The sequence below is a fragment of the Meriones unguiculatus genome, chromosome 8 (assembly GCF_030254825.1).
Source record: "Meriones unguiculatus strain TT.TT164.6M chromosome 8, Bangor_MerUng_6.1, whole genome shotgun sequence".
In the NCBI taxonomy this organism is placed as follows: Eukaryota; Metazoa; Chordata; class Mammalia; order Rodentia; family Muridae; genus Meriones; species Meriones unguiculatus.
The window spans coordinates 49667794-49692899 of record NC_083356.1 but is presented as its reverse complement, the minus strand read 5'-3'; the positions used below and the strand labels follow the sequence as shown (position 1 = coordinate 49692899).

At 38.7% G+C, this 25106-nt stretch overlaps 1 protein-coding gene across 5 annotated transcripts in view; it reads right to left on the bottom strand.

Annotated features, from left to right (window-relative positions):
• The window catches only part of Trps1 (transcriptional repressor GATA binding 1), a 240359-nt gene extending 239139 nt beyond the window's left edge, over nt 1-1220 (bottom strand). For 4 of the 5 annotated variants that reach the window (XM_060389422.1, XM_060389426.1, XM_060389428.1 and 1 more), the window contains exon 1: nt 17-359. In XM_060389422.1, coding sequence (XP_060245405.1) covers nt 17-26 — 10 coding nt within the window. In that variant the 5' untranslated portion in view covers nt 27-359. Of the gene's footprint in view, nt 1-16; nt 360-687 lie in introns of those variants that run through there. The other variant, XM_060389423.1, reaches the window with a different exon arrangement.
• Between the last annotated feature and the right edge of the window lie 23886 nt (nt 1221-25106).

Below are 25106 nucleotides of genomic sequence, written 5' to 3'. Positions count from 1 at the left end.
AGTTCACCCAACTTACTACTCTGCATGCCGGTGCCTAGTGTGCTCCCCGTTTGTCAGGAGCCCCCAGAAAACTTGCAGCAGCGGCGGCGGCGGCCCCTCGGGTCCAGCCACCTCCAGATCCTCTGCTGCTCCCGGTAGGAGAGAATTAAAATCAGCCAGCAAGAGACAGCGAGGGGGAGTGGGGCTGGGAGGGGGAGGGGGCACCGGCCTGAAACTTCTTTTTTTGGCAAATCGGGATTTGTTTTTCCTCCTCCCCGGCGGCTGAACTTGACCCTCCTGACTCTGGGGGCTACTGCAGTTTGAAGTCGCTCTCGTTTCCAAGGCTCAGATGCCTCAGACTCAGCAAAGGGAGCAGAGGAATTGGGGGGGGGGGGGTAAGGGAACAGAGGAGAAGAAAGAAAGAAAGAAATCACACGCGCAAAGGGGGGGGGGGGGAGGAAGAAAGAAAATGCGTGTGAAACCCGAGAAGCCTGCGCTTGGCTTGCTGCTGCACACTCTCCCTCGGCTGTGCTTTTTTTTTTGCTTTTTTTTTTTTTTTTTTTTTTCAAAGAAAGTCACTTTTAATTCCCAGGGCTCCCCGCTCGCGATCGCCCACATTTTGCGCACACTCGCGCGGGCGCAGCGCTGGCGGAACGGCGCCCCGGCCGGCTGAGCCCGCGCCCCCCGGCCTGCCCGGCTCCCCCTTACCTGTTGATTAATCGTCAGGAACACCCTCCGCAGCCCGAAAGATGGTGGCGCGGCGGCCAGAGCCATGAACCGTCTTCTGTTGTTTGCAGAGTTGATCTTGGATTATTGGGGGGGGGGGAAAGGTCTTTCCTGCCGCCCCCCCTTTCCCTTCCCTCCCCCCCCAGGAAAAAAAAAGAGAGCGCAAGAGAAAGAGAAAGGAAATAGAGCCGGGATGTGCCGGGTGCCGGGTGGGAGAGGGGAGGGGGTGTTGTTGGGGTTTTTTTGTTGTTGTTGTTGTTTAAAAAAAAAAAAAAAATTAGGCAAAGGCGAGAGAGCCGGTCAGGAGGACGCAAGGTCCGGAGCCACCGAGCAGCAGCGAGAAAGAGGACGCTGGAGATTGCAATGAGATCGGGTCTTTATCAGAAATGTTATCGCTTGTCAGGACCTCACTCTCCGCGCATTACGTCAGTTTCAAGACACCAACACTATTAATATCAAAGGAGCCTTCGCGGAGGAAAGCGCCACCCCAGACCGAGCTCCCTTAAAGAGACAGGCGCGTCCCCGCGCCGCCGCCGCCCCGCCCGGCCCCGAGCACCCGCCGCCGCCGCCGCCGCCGCCGCCGCCGCCGCCGCCCGCGGGACCGGCCGGCCGCGCCAGCCCGCGACAACTGGGGACCGCGCGCGCCGCGGCCCGCCCCGCCCCTCCCCCACCGGACGCGCGGCGGGGGGAGGGAGGCCGGGCTGCCCCGGCCGGGCCCTGGAGGCCGGGACCTACCTTGGGGGGCGCGGGGGCCCGTGCGTGGCAGCCGCGGCGATGCTGCCCAGCCCCTGGAGATGCTGTCCTGGAGAATGCCAAGAACTCTCAAAGTGCTTTTTACCTTTCCCACTAGCTCTCAATTAAAGGACGCAGGGTTTGTGTGTGCGTGTGCGCCCCCTCCCCCGCCCTTTATCTGTGGCTGGAAGTCCTAGGATACCTCGGCCTTGGTCAGGATTTCCCAGGCTTTGGATGGTAGGAGGGCTTCAGGAGAACAACTTGAACTCTATCCTGAGTTGGAGAAGTGCGGACTGAGGTTGCTATGGTTTTCTGAGCTGAGAAGCCAGAAACTCAATGGGTGCTTTAAGGGGGTACCACAAAACAGATAAAATGGGGACATTCAGCCACTGCCAGGTTAAGACACGCTGGTCTTTGGGGTTTTCGAAGCAGATAAGGAACTCTGAGTGAGGCATGGCATTCTTTTTCTTAGCACACATCTTGTTAAGAGAAATTGCCTCAGCATAAAGTTCATGAAATGAACAAGCTATCTTTCCCTTTAACTTCTAAAGATCAACAATGCATAAAACATTACCAAGACAGGATTCAAAGTATAGGAGGTGTTAAAAACTAAGTAAACATTTCTTGGGCGTTTGAACTTCATTTTCTTCAGTTGGGTGACTTTAAGTGGTATGTTTTTCCTCTAGTGAAAGTCAACTTAAACTAATTTTGTGCTAAAAGGAAAAACACACCTCTCTGAACTACAAAATGATTAAAATTAGAATTTTAGAGAAGTACATTCAGGAATCTGATAGCTGAAGTTACAGTGATTTTCCCCAAATATTTTTCACAGATTCGTGTATCTTTAGTCAGAAAAGATGAGTGTTTTCCAGACATGTTATTTAAGAAGTAAAACAGCTAATATATATATATTATATATATATGTGTGTGTGTGTGTGTGTACATATATCTGACATATATCATATATATATATATATATGTGTGTGTGTGTGTGTGTGTGTGTGTGTGTGTGTGTAATGTGCTTTTAGAACCTTTTCCTGAGAGCTCCTTATTTTCACATAGCATACTTAGGCAGATCTGTGCTTCAGAAGCATGTCCTATACATACACCCATGAATAGAAAAGCAGTAATTCTTTCGCAATAAACAAGTCAGGTGAAGAGTAAAAATACAGTTTCACAATGAGGCAACAATATATTCCCTAAAGGAGGGAGAAGACAATGGTGCTCATATGCATAAATTTATTCACATTGTCATCAGTTTAATTTTTTAACAGAATTAGATTTATATGTGGCCCTGAATGTAGGAAAATTTAATATGAAAATCTTCAGTAAATCTTACAGTCAGTTCCTAATGACCACCTGCATATTTCCACACTGGAGTCATTTAATACTGTCCACCACCAATTTCCCCTATAAAAGGTATTTCTATATTAAATATAGGCTTTTATTTTCTTTGTTCAGTCATAAATTAACTTGCTGACTTTTATGGAATTATTCACGACATAGTGAGAAGCAGTTTTATTCAGAAAAAATAATAAGAATTGGAGTGAAACATTCTTTGGCTATGACTAACTGAAAATATTAGGTCAAATAAATTTTTAAATTCGTATCCAAGTAGTCACACTGCTTCTTTAAAGGGTTAATGGACCTAAAACTGCTGAGTCTGGTATCTAGCTGATAAAATCTGAGACAACACCATCTCAGCAAAGTTAAACAGTACAATTTATCACAAGGATTAGTACCCTAATCTCCAACTGCTCCCCAAGATTTAAATGACATTTTAAAAGAGGAAGTGATCTTCCTCCCAGTCACCCTCAAATCTAAGACAGTTGTCAAGAGTGTAAATTTACACACATGAAACAATCATTGATTAAATTGGTTCAAAAAAATTAAATTACACGCATTTGCAAGCACAAACCCCTTGAGATGGCTGGTGTTTTTCCACCTGTAATAATACAAAATCTGACCATTAAGTGTACCCAAATTATATATTATATGAAAAAGTAAAGCCAAAGGTCCGGGGGTGAATTATGTCCTTTAATTGAAAGGATAAAGTTACACCCCAGGTTCCGAAGCCAACAAATTCATGGTTACTTAAAATTTTAATGAATGAAGTTTCACGGACTCAATTTGGCTAAAGTTTGCCTGAGAAATTAAAAAAAAAATCTTCATGTTACTTTTTGTAATCCAAGTTAAGATAGAAAGATCAAAATGCTGTCATATCAGCCATTTACATCAGCCTCAAAAGGTCTGTAGAGAACCCAATAAAAGAACAAATATTTTTATAAATTTTTTCAAGCAAATTATTTATTTATTGATGCAATAATTTATGAAGAAAATTTTTACCTCATGCTTTAGATATATCACATATGCTCTTGATTGACACAATATGTTTAAGCTCAAAGTCCCTCATAGCATTTTTTAACTCTAGTAGGAATATTTCAAAACAACCAAATAATACATGAGGTCATAATTGTTTAACAGTTGTTTTTAATATATAAACTAAGTTATGTATATTATTTTCTTTCATATGTTTATTGATTTGTCTTTTGGTCCCGACATTTGCATGGAACAAACCGAATTAGAGGAAATATTAAAGATTTGTTTACATTTATTATCTTCCGCTGTCAAACATATGTAAAGGTCTTCAAACCATCCTCACACTTTTAGAGCAGTAAATTTCTAAACAATAGAGGCTGGACATTAAAAACCACAACCTGGGCTTTCATTCGCTGCCGCAGAAAATGAGGAAGAATTCGAGGAAATAAAATAACAAAACAAAAGAAGCAACTTTTAACTCAAATAACTTCTTTATAATCTGCCATCCTTCTTTGAATTCTGGAATAGTTTATTAGTGCCGAGGCATCAATAAAATAGTTTCTCGAGCTGTATTAATGCTACTGTTTCTCAGAATGACATAATATTCCCTTTCTGTTGTGCTATTTCAGTATCTGTCCCTCTCGTTCCTTGTAGTTTATTCAGTAGCAATACAAACTTAATCCCTGTTTGTATCTCTGTGCAGTTAAGCACAGGCATACTTGTTCAACATTTCCAACCTTTTAGCACATAACTTATTCACCGTTGCAGTGCTTGTAATCACAATGATTTTACCTGATGGAACAAGTACTTCAGAAATGTGATCCAACTGTTTACCCTAACACATCATAAATTGGAAATTTCTAAAAGAAATCTCCAAGATTGACATCTCTTAGTCCTACATGCCAACTGCTTTCACACATACTATCAGGAAATATATTATTAGTTCTCAAGGCTCCACAGCATCCTATGAAATAGAAGATCATTTTGCCTTCCAGCACATGAAAAGCAATTACTGAAATACTCCACGCTCCTTAAAGCGAGACCTGAAGAAAGAGAACAGTATCTGAGATGAACTCTGACTCTACCTCTTACCCCAGTCACCAAGGATTCAACCTTTCAAACAAATGCTCTTTTGCACAAATTATGATCATTTGCCAAACTACCTATCGCTAATCACCTCTGGGTGAATTTATTAAAGGTAAATTTAGCTTTTAATAGCCTGTATGTGGTATTCAAATTCAAACTTACACTTGCCAATTCTCCCTCTACAGTATCAGGCAAATGCCTAGTTAAACAGATGGGTCTTGCAGCCCACCGCAAACGCCAACAAACATGAACTTTGTTTAATTAAAAAAAGGACACAAATTTCTGAGGTGTAGACACACACGTGTGTGTACACGCAAAATTCCTGATTAGTGTGCTGTGGAATAAAAATGATGACGTTTGAATTTTTTATCTGGATTTGTGAATGTTCAAACAAATAATACACACTGGAGTGAGGGAGGAACTAAATGAGATCACTGAGCACAATCTATTCGGACAAAGCAACTAAGACTAACTGTACTTCTTGCTAACCTGGAGAGAGCATCTCCATAGAAAATAATATAGATCTCTCTATGAGCTGCATCTAGCTACCACAAGGAAGTGACCCATGCTGTCTTGGGTAATTCAACCCTCTCCTTTATTACCTTTCCTAGATATTCTCTCTTATCTATCCAGGCACTAATCCAAACTTAACACCCTTCCCTGTCTACATCTTATCCTGCCTAAATTTTAAGGTGAGATGCTTCACTGGAAATTCAAACGGGTATGCCTAATGGGACAGTTAAAGGAAAAAAAGGTTATCAAAAGAGACAAAGGGAAAGGAGGAAGGAAACGGAGCCCATTTTTATCAAGCATGTGAATCATTTTAACCAGAATCTTCAGAAGTTGAGGCTCTCTGGTTTTTAGGAATCCCTCTTTCAAAGGTCCCACATCTAACAAAAGAGCTAGTCTTCCCAAAAGGCTTTTGTAACTCCGACCACCTTTATTTCAGCTACGCAGACCATTCCCAAAGTCAGATTTTTTGGCTTTCCAACACTATGCTCATGAGGTTTCCACTCTGTTTTCTCCATCTTTTATTATTATGTGGAGCAAGCAAATCTGTTCACTGCCTCTGAATCTGGAACCCCCTCATGAGAAAAATGTCATGAATCCCTAATCCCTAATAAGACAGCTCCCACGGGCTTCGGGCTTTCAAGTCTTCCTAAGATGTAGGCCAACATGTCTTTCTGGTCTCATTCTGCATCCGTTCTTCCAACAAGCCTCTCTCCTGACCTTCCAACTGACTTATCTTTCCCCAGATAAATCTGACATTTCCCAGTGCTTGTCATATACCTACTTTGCCACCTTACTTGAAAAAGTTTTGAAGGCCTTTTGGGCAGTTCTTCCTCTGAGTATGCTGTTGTCCTTCAATATCAAATGCAGATTCTACCTTGAAAATGAGTGTTTTCTGGTAGAGTCAGCCATGGCAGTAAATACATGCTTCTGACTCTAACTAGCAAGTGAATCCTGTGGGCTTGTAAGACAGTATTCATTGCCCTCCCCACACTGCGAAACTGTAAGATGCTTGAAGGCAGGAGGCCACGGAATCATAGGTATCCCATAACATCTGTTAAAGTGAACTTGGAAATTAGAATAATGTCTCATTATTGAACCCAAGTTTCAAACCCTCTGTGTTGCTAATTTTGTTAATTGAATTCTTTCTCTCTCTTCTTTTTTCTTCTTTCCTGCTTTCTGATCTTTTTCTTTAATGCATATGGGTTGATGCCCCATGTGTCAGTTGAAGCTTCTGGGTGGTCTTCATTGCAGCAACATATTTTTGGCAATGAATCAGAGGAGATGTTTGTCTTCCTCTGAAATATTGTCTTCATTATCATTAAGTTTTGGTTCATAACTCCATGTTGCTCTAAAAATAGGGAATTGAATGATTTTTAACTAAGTAAAAGGCGTCTTACTAGAGAAGCATATAGTAAATGAGGTCAAAAGCTCAGAGTTTTTATATGGAAAGGGGTTGTTTGCAGTTTCAGAAGCCTGAGTATAAGACTGAAAAGTTTTGAATGTGAGGCAGAGCTAAACAACCTCTCAAAACAGTCATTGAAAACACTGTTTTCCCGGTGTTGATTAAAATCATAAGAAATCAGTTCAACCCAAGTCAGCTAACCAATAGCTACTAAGTTTTGCATTGGTTAAATCAACATAAGCTGGCTGTTACTGGTATTTAACAAATACTGCACATTCACAGGTGCAGACCCCAGCAAATAATGCATTTCATAATCTCCTGTGAATCCAATAGAAGGGTTCACACAAACACAAGCTTGGGTGTATAGGTCTGTGCATTTATGCACTAGGAGTATATTCATCTCAGTGAGAGATGAATATACTCCTAGTATAATTTTAGTTCTTAAAATTATTTTAGTTCAAAATCTGTACACCTAAAGAAGCTAAACAAGAATGAGGACCAGGGGTAAGATGATCAATCCTCACTGAGAAATCGTGGGATGGACATTGGAAGCAGGTGAAAACAAGAAACAGGACAGGAGCCTACCACAGAGGGCTTCTGAAAGACTCTACCTAGCAGTGTATCAAAGCAGATGCTGAGACTCATAAACAAACCTTGGGCAGAGTGTAGGGAATCATATGAAAGAAAGGGAGTTAGTAAGATCTGGAGAGGACAGGAGCATCACAAGGACCAAATGTATCTGGGCAGAGGGGTCTTTTCTGAAACTGTTTCTCCAACCAAGGACCATGCATGGATATAACCTAGAATCCCTGCTCATGCATAACCCATGTCAGCTCAGGATCCAAGTGGGTTTCCTAGTAAGGTGAACAGAGACTGTCTCTGATATTAACTCAATGGCTGACTCTTTGACCGAACTCCCTCCCTCCCCCGAGGAAGGAACAGCCTTGCTAGGCCACAAAGGAGGCCACTGCAGCCAGTCCTGAAGAAACCTGATAAGCTAGGGTCAGATGGAAGGGAAGGATGACCTCCCCTATCAGTGGACATAGAGAGGGGCAGGGAGGAGATGCAAGAGGGAGGGTGGGATTGGGAGGGAATGAAGGAGGGGGATACAGCTGAGATACAAAGTAAAAAAGCTATAATTAATATAAAAAATAAAAATTATAAAAAATTATTTTAGTTCTTTGGCTTACACAAACTATGAGCAGAGAGAACAAATGATAAATTTAATAATTTCTGTATAAAAATCTACTCATCAGTAACTCTAAAGTGATTTAAACATGATTGACTTTCACACTCGCTTTCTGCACTGTGACACTGTGAAAGCATTCTGGCAGAGGCCTCACATCATCTCTTGTTGTTGGGTCTTCACAAAAGTTAGCCAATGACATCACTGTATCAGATAAAAAGAGACAATTTGTCTGTTTGGTCCCTGGTTCCTTCTATCTACTTCCATAATCCTTTCTTTCTAGCAATTCTAGATGCAGTTCTTTCTAGATATAACTTGGTCTTGAATGTGTCACCATATTTTCTTTGGCTCCCTAATACTGTCATGTATTTGTAACTAACACTTCAATTGCCACTGTGTATTCATTATAATGCTTTTTTTGGCCCCTAATTGATACAGAAAAGCATGTCATAGCATTAACTTTGAATGCTGAAATATAACCTAGACTTTAAAATTTCAAAGAGTAAAACAACTATGCATTGAAAAACTATTATGTTCTAGATAGTAGTTTGGTGCTGGGGACCTGAGTTGTAAATGGTCTGTCCTAACTTCTTGAGTATAGAACTTTATGATCTACTTAAGCACTTCATAGACTCTCCTGGATGCTTTTAAGAAACCAGATGTGTGGGTCTAACCTATGACTGAGTATACAACTTAGAGAGAGAAAAAAAAAATAAAAGGTCTTTCTCCTGCATTACACATTAAGTCATTTATTACGAGTGTGAAGATACAGATTTAGACTCTAATAAACATTAGGCATGAATTCATGTTGAAGGTAAGTGGCTGGGATTAAAAAAAAAAGCAAATTCATCACTACTTAGGGTGGTAGAGTGACTGCCTAAATGGGCAAAAGTTGGAGGTAGAGGACGCTGAACATGTGATGTTAATTTGATTTTACCACTATGTTTTTTTACTATATTAACTCTCATCCTTCTCACTCCACGGCCAGTATCCACAAATGTGCTACACAACTGCAGCTGCTGGTTTTCCCCAGAAGAGCAGAGCCCTGGGCCATTGTTCCAATTTGCTCTAGTCTAGACTCTAGAGATAGCTTTGTCTGGAAAAAAGATGCACGGACACTCATAGTTCAAAGCTAATTAAGTCAGCAAGACAAACAAGGTAAGACTCTGGAGAATAAGAGGGAATTTCTTGAGCTTTCTGAAATTCACAAAATAGCTATCAGAGGATATTGATAATATATCTGAGGTTTCTAACTGCATATTCCATCTCTTCCAGAAATGCCTGCCCCTTTCACATAAAAGACATATCAATAAACACAGAGGACTACTACATGATCAACTAATTAGCTCATTAACTGTAATATTCTGTCTTAGATTTAGGATTCAGATTGTACTAATTAATTTATTACCAATATGCTTAAGCTGATTTTTCCCCTTTTATGGTTTTCCTCACTTAATATATCTTGAATACAATTTGCCTTCTCTCTATTCCTTTCAGTTACTCCCAATCTTGCTTCCCATACAGACCAATCTCCTTCTGTCCCTCAGAAAACAAACAGGATTCGAGGAAATAATACTAAAATAAAATATGATAAGATAAAACAAAACTAACACAGAGGAATATGACAAAACAAATAAGGGGGGGGGAAGCCCAAGAGAAGGCATAAGAAACAGATATAGAGACAGAGACCCACACATCCACACACTCAAAAATCCCATAAAAAACACTAAACTGGAAGCCATAACATACAAATAAAAGACCTATAGGGCAATACACACACACACACACACACACACACACACAAATATATATATATATATATATATATATATATATATATCACACATATATATATAAACATAAAATAAATATAAGATAAAATTTAAAAAGAAAAGAAGAAGGAAAAGCCCTGACATGGCGTTATGACACAAGGAACCTCCGTTAAATTCCTTTTCTGGGGCCCATCTACTGCTGGGCATGCAGCCTACTCTTCAGTGTAGTCTGTTTCCCCAGTGAGACTACCTTGGGGAGGGGGTAAATTTTCACTCTCCAGTGGCTATCAATTGAAGATGGCCTCTGGGTTAGGGAGGGTGCATGTGTTCCCTTCTCCATTCAGGTGACAGACACCGTCTGGTGCAGACCCTTGCAGGCTCTGTGAATGCTGCCTCAGACTCTGTGAGTTCACGTGTGCTTTAACCCTACTGTTTTAATGCATCCTGGACTTGGGGGAGGTGTTGTTTGATTGGTTGGTTTTGTTTTCTGGTGTGCTCTGTCCTCTCTGGTGATTACACTCTTTCTGCTGCTTCTTCAGCTGGGTTCCCTGTGCCATGAGGGTAGGTATTTGATGGAGACATTCTGTACAGAACAGAGGGTTTCAAGGTCTTTCATTCTTGGCGTAATGTCTGGATGTGGGTCACGGTATTTGTTCCAATATGCTGTAGGAGGAAGCTTCTCTGATGGTGACTGAGAAATGCACTGATCTGAGTATAACAGAATGTCATCAGGAATCATGCTGTTGCTACTTTTTAAAACTTTAAAAAGGTAGTATTTGGTTTTACGGTAGGTCCCTCAGCTACTTAGTCTCATGTTCTTGTTTTGGCAAGCAGTATCAACTATGGGTTTTATCTCATGGAGCAGGCATTCAGTCAGATCAGGTATTGGTTGGATTACTCCCATAGACATTGTGCCACCATTGCACTAGCATATCTTGAAGGAAGGATATCATTGTAAATCAAATTGTTTGTGGCCGTGTTGGTGCTTCAGTTTCTTCTTTGATAGCATGTAGAGTACCTTTCTATCAAAAGGCATTAGCACATAAGGATGGACTCTCTATGTAAGCACCAGATAGACTTCACTTTCTTCAGTGAGTTGTATAGGTGTTGTCTTTAGCAATGGTGTCTTGCCATCAGTTTGTGGAGCACAATCTATATACTTGGTAATATCCTGGGATGCTTATGAGTTCCCAGGAGCTTCCTTTTGGCCAACAACTCAATTGGATGTAAAGTGTTCTCGGTACTAGAAAGCTTCATTTGGTGGCAAGAGACGTCCAGTTGTGCCTCCATCTCCCCCATTATTTCGCAATTTCACTAAGAGCTCTTTCATACATGGATATATTTCAGAAACCTTCTACTATAATAAGTTTCCATACTACTCCTCAAATGGTCCTTGATTTTAGCTATCTTGCCCCATAATCTCTCCCCAATCTTCCTCTTCCCTTCTGCTTTCCAATTGATCCTCCTGTTCTCCCACTGATCCATCCATACCTGTCTACCTTTCCTAAGAAGATATATTTGTCCTCCTCTAGTCCCTTACTCTATAACTAATCACAGTGGTTAATTTATTCCCAAAGTGCTTAAACTGCCTTTTAAAAACCATGTACTAAGCAAAATCGTTTAATTACCGATACCCTACTAAATATTCAAAGTATACATAATAGCATGGCATAATACATACACTCACATATAATCTGAGTAGTGACACATTTAAACCTATAATTATAAGCAAAGTTTCATTTCCATTTCTCCCAGTCACAAAGGCACGAGAAGAACTCACCCATTTCATAATACCATGAGCTTTCCATTGCTATATTTTACCAGCTGATAGAATCCTAGCACAAAATTAAGAAAGTTAAAGTAAAAACAATACACCATTTTGTATTTTCATCTCATTTCATGTGAATGAAAGCAATTCTACCTTTAGGTCACAAAAGTAAAGAATGAAGATAAAGCAGTGAAAAACATCCTGTGGGGAAATGTCTGAAAAACTCATTTACATTTCTATATGGAATATATTATATAGATGTTACAGTAAGTAGGACAGTAGGAAACATTGCCACCTGCCCTCTTTATAGGATATTCTGCTCAGGAGAAAACTACAATGTGGCTTACAATTAACATAAAAATATTGCTGAATGGTTCGTCATGTATTTATGAGACTCTATTGGTAGAATAAAGGCTGAACCTGAAGCCCATCCTACTTTATCAACACATATTACAACTCAACTGGAAGAAATTCTAACAGGTACATATTTCTCAAATACACAGTTAGCAGTGGGTTTTTTTCCCCACATTCAGAATATCAAACGTGGAAAGTTATATAATTTCTACTGAGGTCATGGTGAAATTTAGCTTCTTCCTGCTGTGCTTCAGGACTCTTGCTTCAAAGTCTCCCTAGGAAGGACTATCTTAAAGGATACGAATCATCCGAATGCTTATAAAAGCACACGATTATGTAATGTTCACTTTATGTTTCAGAACAGACTCCTCCTCCAATTTTACAAGTAAAAATAAATAAATCTCAGGCCCTGTCAATGAATGACTCCAATGTTCAAGGGAACAACCAAATGATAGTGGTGGCTTCTACTTATACAGATCACTTTGGCCTTCCTCAGTCCATAATATTTAACAAATATTAATTAAATATTAGCCAGACATGGTGCTACTTAACTTTGGTCATAGTTACTTGGGTAAGTAAAGCAGAACTCTATCAAAAAAGAAGAAAGGATTCTACAAATATATGTTACATATCACTGTATTATTATTTAATATATACTTATATTCCAAACTGAATCATGATATAGATTTAAAGGTATACTGCTCTTTAAGCTAACTATAAGAAATAGAAACCACTATATTTTTCAAGGTTATTATCAAAAATAATATTATGTAGATTGATGGCTAGTCTTTGTTAGTAGACTTGTCTATGTGGAATGTATGATACTATTCAACATCAAATTTATTCTCCTGTGGTCATGAAGATATGAACACTTCAAAAGAGAAATGTCACTAATTGCTATTGACAACAGAAACATTCTTGACATTACTTCTACTCTTGAAATTTGTAGTATCTGTCTGACCAGCTACCATGTTTCTGTTTGTTTAAATTATGGTGTATTGAAGAGTCCTAAATTACATATATTCACAAAATATTGTTGCTCCTTTAACAGAAAAGGGCATTTTGTTGTAATATTTTGGCCATTTGTTTTACCTTTACCACATCCTTCAAAATCCACTTCAGTAGGTAAGGGACTTTATTTGAGAGGCCCCAATAAGACAATCAACTAATTGAAACCCATGTGTTAAATTTGAGATTTATTATGGAGTTATTGATGATTGTAAAATGATACAGGACAGAGTAAATTCTGTTCAGTCATGAGATCTAGACATGTGTTTATTTTTTTTTCAATCTAGTAAGGTAAACAATGATGATGAACATCAAACAGGTAATAATAGCTTGAGAAACTAGAAGATGATCCGTTGGCATAAGGAACCTAAGAAGACATAGTCTCAAATCGTCTTTCTGGTATTTTTGTTGTCAGTTTAAATAGTGATTAAATATCTAGCTTTATTTTCACTTATTATATCTGATGTATATTTGTCAGGCTGCATTCTGCTTTTATGTATAAACAAATAACAGTGTTAAAACAAGGCCATTAAATATCGATGAGTAGGCAAAAAAGAAAGCGACACCTGTTCTTGGAGTGACATGTCCAACCTGAAATACTGACTAAACTCAGAAAGAAAATTTTAGATTAGTTTGATTTTCTAGTCTACATTTTCTAACATTTCCATTGACTATTATTTATGAAAAATAAAACTGTGAAGAAAGCCAGAAAATAACATTGCCTTACTGTAGAACAAATGTAATGCAGAAATATTTCTTTCCCCCAACTTCCCCCTAGGATTAGTACAATACATTCAAATCAGTTACTGAAATAATATAATAACAATAATAGCAAAAATAAGTAAAAACAAGTAAAATTGTGTATAGGCAGCCTTATCTTTTTATTTTTAAAAGAAAATAAAATTATTGTTTTGTAAGTAAATTATCTTATTACTTTATGTACTGAATGTTCCTTGGTGCATATATTTGGAGGAAACTATCTGAAATAATGTGAGTAACACGCAACAAAGCACAAGGCTGCAGTGAATGCAGAAACATCTTTTCCATTTTGCATTTTACTTACATCGGTGTCGCCCACATAGCTGATTAGCTTGCATCTATGAAATGGATTCCACGGTCTTGTTCACTTGAGGGAGGTCGTGTCTCACATCTTCCCTGAAAGGATACTGATAACATCTTTACATTAAATCACGGATCCTACTGTAACTCAAAGAACCCCACATTGATCAAACTGTTTCTTCCTGTTAATTTTTCCATTCTCTTCACGTTTTTTTTTTCTCCCAGCATGACACAGACTATGCGGCAGGGTATACATCTAAAAGATGGGCCCTCTTCACAGTCTTGCAGCTGCTGTTCTCCCTGCCTGAAACACTGTTCTCCTGAGTATCTCTCATTTCACCCAACTATGTCCTTCTTGCTTTTGTTCTTCTCTAAGCTCTTTATTCCTGTAGGATATTTTGCGGGTGAAGCTTATTTATCTATAGTCCAAATTAAATATCCTTTATCAGTACAGGACTGTGACTATTTAGTTGACTTCTGCCTCCATAGTAGTACTTAGCAGATGAATAGATGACCAGTTAATATTTGTTAATTTTTCATTTAATTGAAGTTCCTGATACTGAATATTTGGGACACAAGCAATTTACCTGGCAAATGAGGTCAAGTACAATTCAGTCAACTTGAAAAACTTCTCAGTCCACCTTCTCTGAATGTTTGATTTTATCATTCACTTTTTTTTCTTGGCAGCCATTAAATAGAGAATTTAATTTTATTTATAAAGCAGTTCAATCGAATTTGTATCACCATCTGTTGAGTGTGCTTCCACTTTCCAGAAAAAGTTAGTGCTCAACTAGCTGCCAGCTTACTCTAATCAATTGACTACATTTTTTCATTCACCATTTTTTTAAACTAAGCACCTAGTCTGTATAAAGCGCTAAAAAGACAGTGAGAAATTAAAACCCAACAACAAACTTTTCTCATAGAGTTCAAAATATCATGGGGAAAAGCCATTAAAACCAAGGGGGAGGGGAAGGAACTATGAATGGTTACAGGCCTTTTAAAAACATGGATAATAGGTGAGGATATACTGTGGGAGGTAAAGAGTAGTGAGACATCTTGGGAACTACTCTGTTCTCCATATTGTTAAGTATTCCTGGCCAACAGAATGTATAAAATGAGAGAAAATGAGAAGTGAGAGTGGTTTGAGTGGGCTGAATTTTGGATATAGAATCGTACCATTAATGGAATGGAAAACTCAAAGAAAGAAACAGGTTTTAGTAGGTCAAGTGTGATGCTAAAAAGGAGACGACACTTTAGAAATACAAGACTGTAATTCATAGCAAAGAGTCACTTGTGTACTTTTGGGTACATGCACTCACAAATTGCGTTTATATATGCACACTTGTACACATAACTCAACCATATTCCAGTGGAATGTCAAGCCATAGAATATAGCATATGTTACTTATGGGATGATTGCAAAATGCATGTGCACGGTGATACTACAGACACTACTACAGTGTCACTTATAAATAAAAATTTCTCAGCCACCTAGGAAAAAAAAAACAGTCTCCCCCAAAGAGAATGCTGAATCAGTTCAAAAAGAAAACAGTTTCAGAGACCTCGTAAGATAAGATGTTGAGTGACATGAGTTAAGCGTCACAGCTTTGTGTTGCTGGAGTCTCAGGATGCTTCCATATGGACTAGCATAGAAATCATGGCGGAGAGAGCAGAGGGGCGAGATGTGAAAAGGTGATATGAACAACAGCTGTTTCTGTTGAAGATGTTTGGCAAGTGAGGGACTCACGGGCTACAGTTTGCTAAGAATGCGACTGAGAATATATCTTTTTGGAAATTGGAAGGTACATAAGCATATACAGGCAGAAGGGAAGGAACATGTGAGATGAGAAAATGAGGATGATTAGAGACTAGAGCTACAATAGTAATACTAATAGGGGGAATTTCAGTCCTTATGGAAGTGACGGAGGATGCCCACAGCACAGTCTTTCCCTGTTGACAGAAAGTGGCATGTGCCCTTCCTCCACAGTGTTAGAGAAAGCAGAAAGAGGCAAGTGTGAGGGTCCTTTAGTGGTAGGAACGGAGAGCCCTAGTGGATCAGCAGGGTCTTTAGTTGTGAGCATATTGGAGACTGAGAAAAAAAAAGTTAATCTAGTACGAGTGTATATGGTAGCTCCAATTGGAAAATAAATTCTAAGCTTAGTTTCCAGAAACAACATCCCAAACAGACTTTATAACTACACAGAGGAAAACCACCAACCATTTCCACCCTGGAGCTCAAGATGTGATATTTGTATATTGAACACCTGTCCTCAGGAGTCTGCTCCAGGGCGACTAATGCCATTATTTCTGTATCAGAGATGAGGAAGTAAGACAGATGTTTCTTCACAAACATTAATAGCCCTTAGTTAGAGTATGATGTTTGATCTTAATTTAAAAGATGTTGACAATGTTCTTATCTCATGTGATTGCTTCTGTAAGGAATCCTCTCTTCACTCCTTACTATAAAATGAAGATGAAAATGAAGATTAGGTTCAGATGCTGGAGAGATTGAGTATTCTCCAAAGATATTCTGGGAAAAAAAATATAGTTGTTTAAAACATTTTAAAGATAGGCATGGTGGCACTCCCCTGTAGAATTACAAGGGTAGAGACCAGAGGAGTACAGAGTCCAGGCAGCCTGGGCAATGGAACCAACAAAGATCTTATCTTTTAAAAAAAGGAAGAAAGGAAAAGAGAAGAAGAGAAAAGAAAAAGAATTGCACAGAAGTAGAACACTTTTAGCAAAGTAAAAGTGTTATCTTGTTAACATATAACAGTTAACAAGATAACATATAACATATAACAGGGAAAGTTATCTTGTTTCAACATATAACAAATAGTTTAGGACAATTTCAGACATCATAATTAACAATGCTAAAGATAATTATATTTTGAAAAGTTATTTTATATACAGGAGGGCTACTGATTTTTTTTTAATTTATTGTGTATCTAGCCACTTTGCTGAAGGTATTTATCAGCTCTAGGAGTTCTCTGGTAGAATTTTTGGGTCACTCATGTATCCTATCATATCATCTGCAAATAGTGATACTTTGACTTCTTCCTTTCTGATTTGAATCCCCTTGATCTCCTTTAGTTGTCTTATTGCTTTATCTAGGACTTCAAGAACTATGTTGAAGAGATAATAGACAGAGTAGACATCCTTGCCTTGTCCCTGATTTCAGTGGGATTTCTCTCCATTTACTTTAATGTTGGCTATAGGCTTTCTGTATATTGCCTTTACTATGCTTAGGTAAGTGCCTTGGATCCCTGATCACTCCAAGATTTTAAACATGAACAAGTGCTGGATTTTATTGAATGCTTTTATGGCATCTAAGGAGATGATCATATGGAGAAAACAGGGAATAGGACAGGAGCCTACCACAGAAGGCCTTTGGAAGACTCTATCCAGCAGGGTATCAAAGCAGATGCTGAGACTCATAGCCAAACTTTGGGCAGAGCGCTGGGAATTTTATGAAAGAAGAGGGAGATAGAAAGACCTGGAAGGGATAGGAGCTCCACAAGGAGAGCAATGGAACCAAAAAATCTGGGCCCAAGGTTCTTTTCTGAGACTGAAACTCCAACCAAGGACCATGCAGGGAGATAACCTAAGACCCCTGAAAAGATATAGCCCATGGCAGCTCAGTATCCAAGTGGGTTCCCTAGTAAGGGGTACAGGGGTTGTCTCTGACATGAACTCAGTGGCTGGCTCTTTGTTCACCGCTCCCTGAGGGGAGGCAGCCTTACAGGCCACAGAGGAAGACAATGCAGCCATTCCTGATTAGACCAGATAGGCTTGGGTCAGATAAAAGGGGAGGAGGACCTCCCCTATCAGTGGACTGGAGTAGGAGCAGGGGAGAAGAAGGAGAAGGATGGGATTGGGAGGGAACGAGGGAGGGGACTACAGCTGGGATACAAAGTAAATAAATTTTAATAAATTAAAAAAATTTTTAAATGCTGGGTCAAATAACGAAAAGTCTGTTTAACATGATTCCAAGGAAATTTGTCTGACTGTCATAGCAAAACCCCAGGTATTGATATGTCCAATTTAATCTCAATCAGACACAGTTACTCTTTTTGAAGCATTTTTAAGATGAGGTCTTATACATCCTAGGCTGATATGGAACTCATTGTGTAGCTGTGGGTGATGAACTTCTGATTATTACATCTTCTCGTCCCGAGTGCTTGAATTACAAAGTGTACTGCCACAGTCAGTTTACGTGATACAAAGGACCATCCCCAGGCTATCATGTATGCCAGGCAAACATTCTACCAACCGAGCATACCCCAGCCTCCACAGATTTTCTTTATAATTTTTTTTTTGGTTTTGGAATTTAAAACACAACAAGATTTTGAATTTTAACTACTCTACAAAAGTTTCCTGCTTAAAATTTAAAAGATTGAAATCTTATCACACATTTGTACTCATTGAAATACATGAATGCAATTTTGCATTAATGGTATACTATCCATATTTTCCCTAATTTCCTTTTAATAACTGATAATCTGCCATGAACTGTATTTTATTCTATTTACATTGTGTGTGTCTGTGTGTGTGTGTGTGTGTGTGTGTGTTAGTATGTACTGTTACAGTTCCTGTAAGCCAGAGGACACTTTTCAGGAATCCATTTTCTCTGGCCACCTTTTATGTGAGGCAAGGTCTCTCTTGCTTCCTGGATGCATGTTCCAGGCTAGCTGGTCCTTGAGCTTGGGCCTGTGGGTGATTCCCCTGTCTCCACCTCTCAACTCACCATAAAAGGGGTAGGATTGCAGATGCATAGCTTTTGAAATGGCTGTTGGGATCAAACTCAAGGCATCAGGCTTGAACAGTAAACATATCTCTTCCCAGACCCAATTCAGTGGATCTCTGTCTGACATTGTACTTAGTGCCTTTTGGGGGGAAAATGTTTCATAAGTTTGAGAATAGTCACAAATATTTTCAGTAACAAGCTAAATGTTCATATCTATGAAATCTCCCAGAGAAAAAGGATTGTTGAGACATAGGGGCATATACATTGTGGCCTCTGAAGTGTATTGCCCAAATCATCTCTAACATAAGGGACTGATTATATCTTTGCATGAAAGTGCCCATGGGAACCAGAACTATTTTGAAGAGACTTGGAGGAAATGGGTAGGGCTCTATAATTTCATACCTTCTGAAGTAGCTAACCTTGATCCTCCAGGGTTGACGGGATCTATAATCAAGTTGACATTTACTATTCCTCTCACATTTTTCTCGTATGTGTGACAGGCAGTGCAGGAATGCAGCAGCATAAAAAAGCAGTCATTCTGGAGCCCCAGATCTTCTTGTGTGAGAGTCAAAACCAAAGTCTGTGACTTTCTCTTGAACCTCCTTGGTTACCGCCATAGAACTTTATACACTTACGTTGTGAACATCACTCTAAGTTCTTCCTTTTAAATCAGGCAGTCAGAAATCCAGAGGCAGTAATAGTCTCAAGTTCACACAGCTGGACAATTAAGAAATATTTAGCAACTGAGATGAAAGCTAGCTCCCTTGAGCTTCCATTGACAATAGATTGTTGATATCAGTTCAGGATACTCTTCTATGTTATCCTTTCCATGATTTGACTCTCAAAGCATGTTTAACATTTCTCTAGGCCAAACCTGTTTTCTTTTAAAAGTTAGGAATATGAAAGCAAAATGTGAGTTAATTCAGATAATTTTTCTGACAATTGCTTCTAAAATCAAATTCTTACAGATCAGATGAATTTAAATGATCTTAGAGATGTGCTACTGAGCCACTTATAAATAATACTACTATTTAAAAATATATATCAATTTGGTCTTTTGTAACACTATTTTCTTGAGAGGAATAGTGACCATGGGGCCCATCTATTTCAATTCTTACTCTAATAAGGTATTTGATTTTAATACTCTTTTTAGTAGCTTTTTTGCCTATTATTTAATATTGTTTTTTTTTCTAACACATATTTAACACCTTAAAGGTTCTCAGAAGTGTCATAACATTGGTGAAAACTCTTACTCGTTAAAAAGCTACATTTGGAAGAATCAAGTGTTCTGATAATGAAAGACTACATTTTGGACAAGAATAAATAATGCATTTCTTTTTTATTATTCAAAGTCACACAGATTACACAGCCACCTTAAAAATCACTAGTTATTTACGATAAATGATCACGATGAAGAATTAACATGGATTTATATAGGTTTTTGATTTCTTCAAGTCTGCCACCTGAATTATTCTCTACATCCTCCCACGACAGGAGGTATTACCTAGAATGGACTATCTATTTGCCTCATTGACCTGTTTTTCACAAATTCAGGCTCTATGATGCTGACCAGACAGTGTATTCAATGACAAAGAACATTTTTTTTTATTGGCATAGCCTTTCAGACACCCAAGCTAAAATCTGTATTCATCTTTGGTGCATTCTTGAATATAGCTTGTGTATGCAATGAGTCATCTATTCTTACTAATATTTTCTTTGTCATGCCATTTGTTTCCTTGATTTTTTTCTTACTCTAGCCACTTTAATACCTCCACATTCATGCCTAACAGGTTTGCTCCATTATCATTTTTTTGTAATCCACTCTTATGTATTTGCACAATGCACTGACTAGTTTCATGTCAACTCGACACAAGCTAGAGTCATTTGGGAAGAGAAAACCTCAACTGAGAAAAACGCTCACGCCAGACTGGCCTGTGGGCGAGCTTGTGGTGCATTTTCTTGATTGATGATAGTGCAGGAGGGCCAGCCCCACTGTGGGCGTTGCCACCCTTGCTCTGGTGGTCTTCAGTTGGATAAGAAAGCAGGCTAAGCAAGCCATGTGGGGCACACCAACAAGCCACTTCGTGTCCTCTGCTTCAGTTTCTGCCTCCCGATTCCTGCCTTGGGTTGTTGTCCTGATTAGCCTCAGTGATGGAGTGTGAAATGAGTGTAAGCTGAAAAAACCCTTCCTTCTCAACATGCTTTTGTTCATGGAATTTTATCACAGTAAAGAAACCCTGACTAAGATACATAGGAAATAATTCTAAAATACTTTAGTAAAAAAAAAAGTTTAAAAAATAAAATAAAATGCTTTAGTCTTCGATATAGAACTCAACACTGACTCTATGATGCTTAACTCACAGATGCTAATGAACATGTATGGATTCTGTGCTCATAAGCCCATCACATGTATAGTATTCTTGAATATGTGTTTCAGATCCTTGTTAGAAAGATAGCTGAGTCTGTAAAAGGACCTGATGCACAAGCATGAGTCGCTGAGTTTCTATCTTCAGAATCTATATAAAATCCAGCAATAGCTTTGCACACCTTTACTCCCCAGTGATGGTGGTGAAGGGTGAAGACAGATCTTGAAAGCTTCCTGGCCAGTTAGACTAGCAAAACTAAACAAAAGCAAAACAAATAAACAAGAATTCCAAGTCCAGGGAGAGATCCTGTCTCAAGGATTTAAGGCCAAGAGTAATAAAGCAAGAATGACACCAGAAATTCTTCTCTGGTTTATAGGAGTACACATGCGCTTCTCCCAGGGCCAATGCATAGTCTTCTGCTGGCATGAATTTCATAATATATCATTTTTTTTGGTCACTCACTAAATCAAATGTGACATGTGATAGCTGCATTCTTTAACATTCAGAATGAAGTTTCATGTCATTATCTTAAATTCCATGTTTATTTACATCTTTCCTCATAATCTCACAATCTCTGCTCCAGAAACTCCTTGTAGATTTTTTTTCAAAGATAAAGTAAAAAGAAAACTTCCTGTGCCTTTTCTCATAGCTTTTTTGTGTCTAACATATCATGCCTAGACATTCCTATTACTTTGAAAAAGTTCCCTTTCATTAACACAACCTTTATTGTCTAGGCCAAAACACTGTGATAGGCTGTGTTTGAATCTATAGTCATTGGTTCATGTGATTCATTTGGTAATTAGCAACATAAAGTCCTTGGCATCTCTTGCTACTTAATCATATATAATCATTTAACTTTTCATGTATTTGTGTCTTGAGTCAAAGTGGATTGTCAGCCTCTGTCTCATAATTTTCAGTAGCATAGGACTTCATAAGCTCAGGACAATGTTCTAAGTCATCACTTGTGTTTATTCTTAGGGGAATAAAAGTGGTAGAAGAAAATAGTAATGACTAAAGATGACAACATAGTGAAAGGATCCACCAAGAAAATAAGAAAATGATTAACACAACTCTAGTTAAAAGAGTAATAAAAATAATACACACTGTCATACATGTTGTAACCAAAGAAAGAGGTCATCATACTAAAAGATAATCTGACCTTTGGAAACAGAAGTCCTATCTGGACTTTATATATAAGAACATCATATATACTATAATAGAGAGATAGGTTATGCTAAATATATAACTGGCTATGTTCTGTTTAGTTTTATAAAACCAAATAGGATCATCCATATTCAGGCTTATACAACTGTCTCTCAAGTAATAATCAAACAGATGTCTTCAGTTGCAATGTTGTGAGTCAAAACACATTCATCCAAATGCCCTTATATATTTTATAGGTCATATCATCATCGTCTTTATCATCGTCGTCATGAGAGTAGAAACACTTAAGCACTGTGTACAGTCTTTTTCATCTTTGTAGCTTGTTTCAATTCCTTAATACAATGAAATGTGAAAAATTGATATGGCATGGTAATTTTTTTTACTATTCTATGAAAAAGATGTTGAATGGTGCGATTGTGATTAGCGCACAAACCCAAGATGTTCTCTATGCTAGGGTACTAACAAACTGCAGAGTGAAACTACAATAATTAAATAGTGCTATTCCTTCTCCAATACACACCATTAAAAACCGAAAACATTAGAGAAATGCTGCTAATGTGATTCTTTTGTTGAAAACTATGTGTGACTGTAGTATGACGTTATTACATGAGTTAGGTAGGTTGCTTAACATCATCTTATGAAAAACAAAAATATCTTGGTCATTTATGAACTCTTTTCAAATGAGTGTTTGTATTTTGTGAATGGCACTGTGTATCTTGCAATTTCTTTTTTTAAATTTTAGTTATGCTCTTAATTCTACCAAACATTACATTCCCTTTCACACTAATATGTTTGCAAAAGTTTCCTTCTGGAGCTTATATGTTGCACAGTTTCCTCACTGTGTATCCTTAGAGATTCACCACTATTTTCGTTGCTCTTAACTTTCAATTTAAAAAACCAAAATGATTTGAAATTTGTTGAGTTAGCCCTCAAGGAAATGGGATAAAATATTTCCTATTTATACTAGTATTTTTCTTTATGAATCAACTATTCATCATTAATTTTTATTATTTATTATTTTATTCAGTTTTGCTTCAAGGGTACTATAAGTTTGTCAATATATCTTATTGGTCAGACCAAAAGAGAAATACATATTTGCTTTGTTACAAATGACAAATGATGAAGGTTATTATCATAAAACGTGTTGTAGGCCGCTGGCTCTCCTGGCGGTGTGTAATTCATGAGGGCTGCAGATACAGGCCATTGCTGTGAAGGAAGAGATTTACGCTATACTGACTTGTAAATATTGCTCTTCAGGCCTGCTGCTGGATCCTAACAAGAGGTTTCTCGGAAACCTCTTTGATATTCCTCTTGCACTGAGGTGTGGGGAAGAGAACAAAAATGTACCTCCTTCCCTTGTGAAATCCTTTGTTTATGCAGGGGGCTGGGAACACATGTTTTAATGAGACTCTTTCTTGACCCTCTATAGATGCTAAGAAGTCTTAATCTGGGTCATGACCCAAGGAAGGGAGCCAATGGTGTGTGTCAAATCCTAACTAACCTTCACTTCATAAGACAATAGTGTATTTTTTAATTTCAGCTAGATGTTCCTGTTTTATTATTATTGGATTTGTAATAATTTATAGCAATTTCAAATTCGTAAGGCATACTCTGTTCAAGTTTCTTACTGGTGACAGTTTGGTATAATGCTGGGACCCATTTGCAAATGATATTACCATAGCTATTCTTCAATTTTTAAGAAGCTAATACACTTGCAATCCCTTTTACATATCTTCATATAACAAAATATGTACTGTTGTTTAGAATTTTCTTTGTGGTTTGCCCACATGTTATTCCATATAGTATGGCTAGCTAATTCAGTGAGGGCTACTTTGGAAGGAAAACATTTTATTAAAATAGGAATATGCTACCGTCTTGTCTCATTTAGAATTATTTCTATGATATTTCTATAACTATTCTGCAAATATGGTACTATGGAATTTCCTGAGACTTCAGTTCATATTTATTTCTTGGGGTGGAAGCCAAGATGTGTCCCACGGTGCTTGTGTGAAAGTCAGTGAATGACTTGAAGAAAGTTCATTCTCTTTCACTTTGTGTACTAAGGATCAAACTCAAATCATCAGGCTTGGAAGCAAATGACTACCTGCTGGGCTATATCCAGGTGCTCCCATTTGAATAATTTAGTCACAGAATTATTTATACAGCTATTCTTCTCATTTGCGAAATACTCTAAAAGCCTATACAGACTGGAGAAAACTCTCTGAGGCCAGGCAAGCAAATAATCTAATTGTGCATCTTCACCTTTCCGCAGCTCTTCCCAGTTCAACCCCCCAGTCCTGTCTCCAGCTCTGTAGTAAACCACTTACCCCAGCCCTCCTTCTCCTTCATTGCCCCATCTCTGCCAGATCACATAGATTTCTCCTGCAAACTTCCCTCACCCAGCTCACTGCTTTATCCCAGGCCCCTTTATCCAGCAGAAATTCCCTAGGACCCCACAGGCCACATCCATTAGCAGGTTGGTTGACTGCACATATTCATCTCTACCTCTATGCCCCCAAATATAAATCCCTAGTCTCATCTCCAGCTCTATAACAGACCACCTGCTGAAGCCTCCACTCTCCCCTCTCCCCCATCTACAGGGGATTCTCCTCTAAACATCATTTTCCCTACTCCATTGCTTTTTCCCCAGGCATCAACTCCAAAAGGCACTGTCTGAGAACTCTCAGAGTAATCCAGGGAGGGAAGCAGGAAGGCTAATTGTAGAAACTCACCCTCCCTCCTTGTCTCCAGACCCATCTCTGTTCTCACCTCTGTAGCAGAGCACCAGGGTCCGTCTACCTCTTCTCTCTGCCCTTATCTCCAGCTTATCCTGCAGATCTTCTCCTCCAACCTTCTTCATGATTCAACCTGTTTTCCCTGTCTCCAACTCCTGCAGGCTTTCTCTGGGACCCCACCATCACAGAC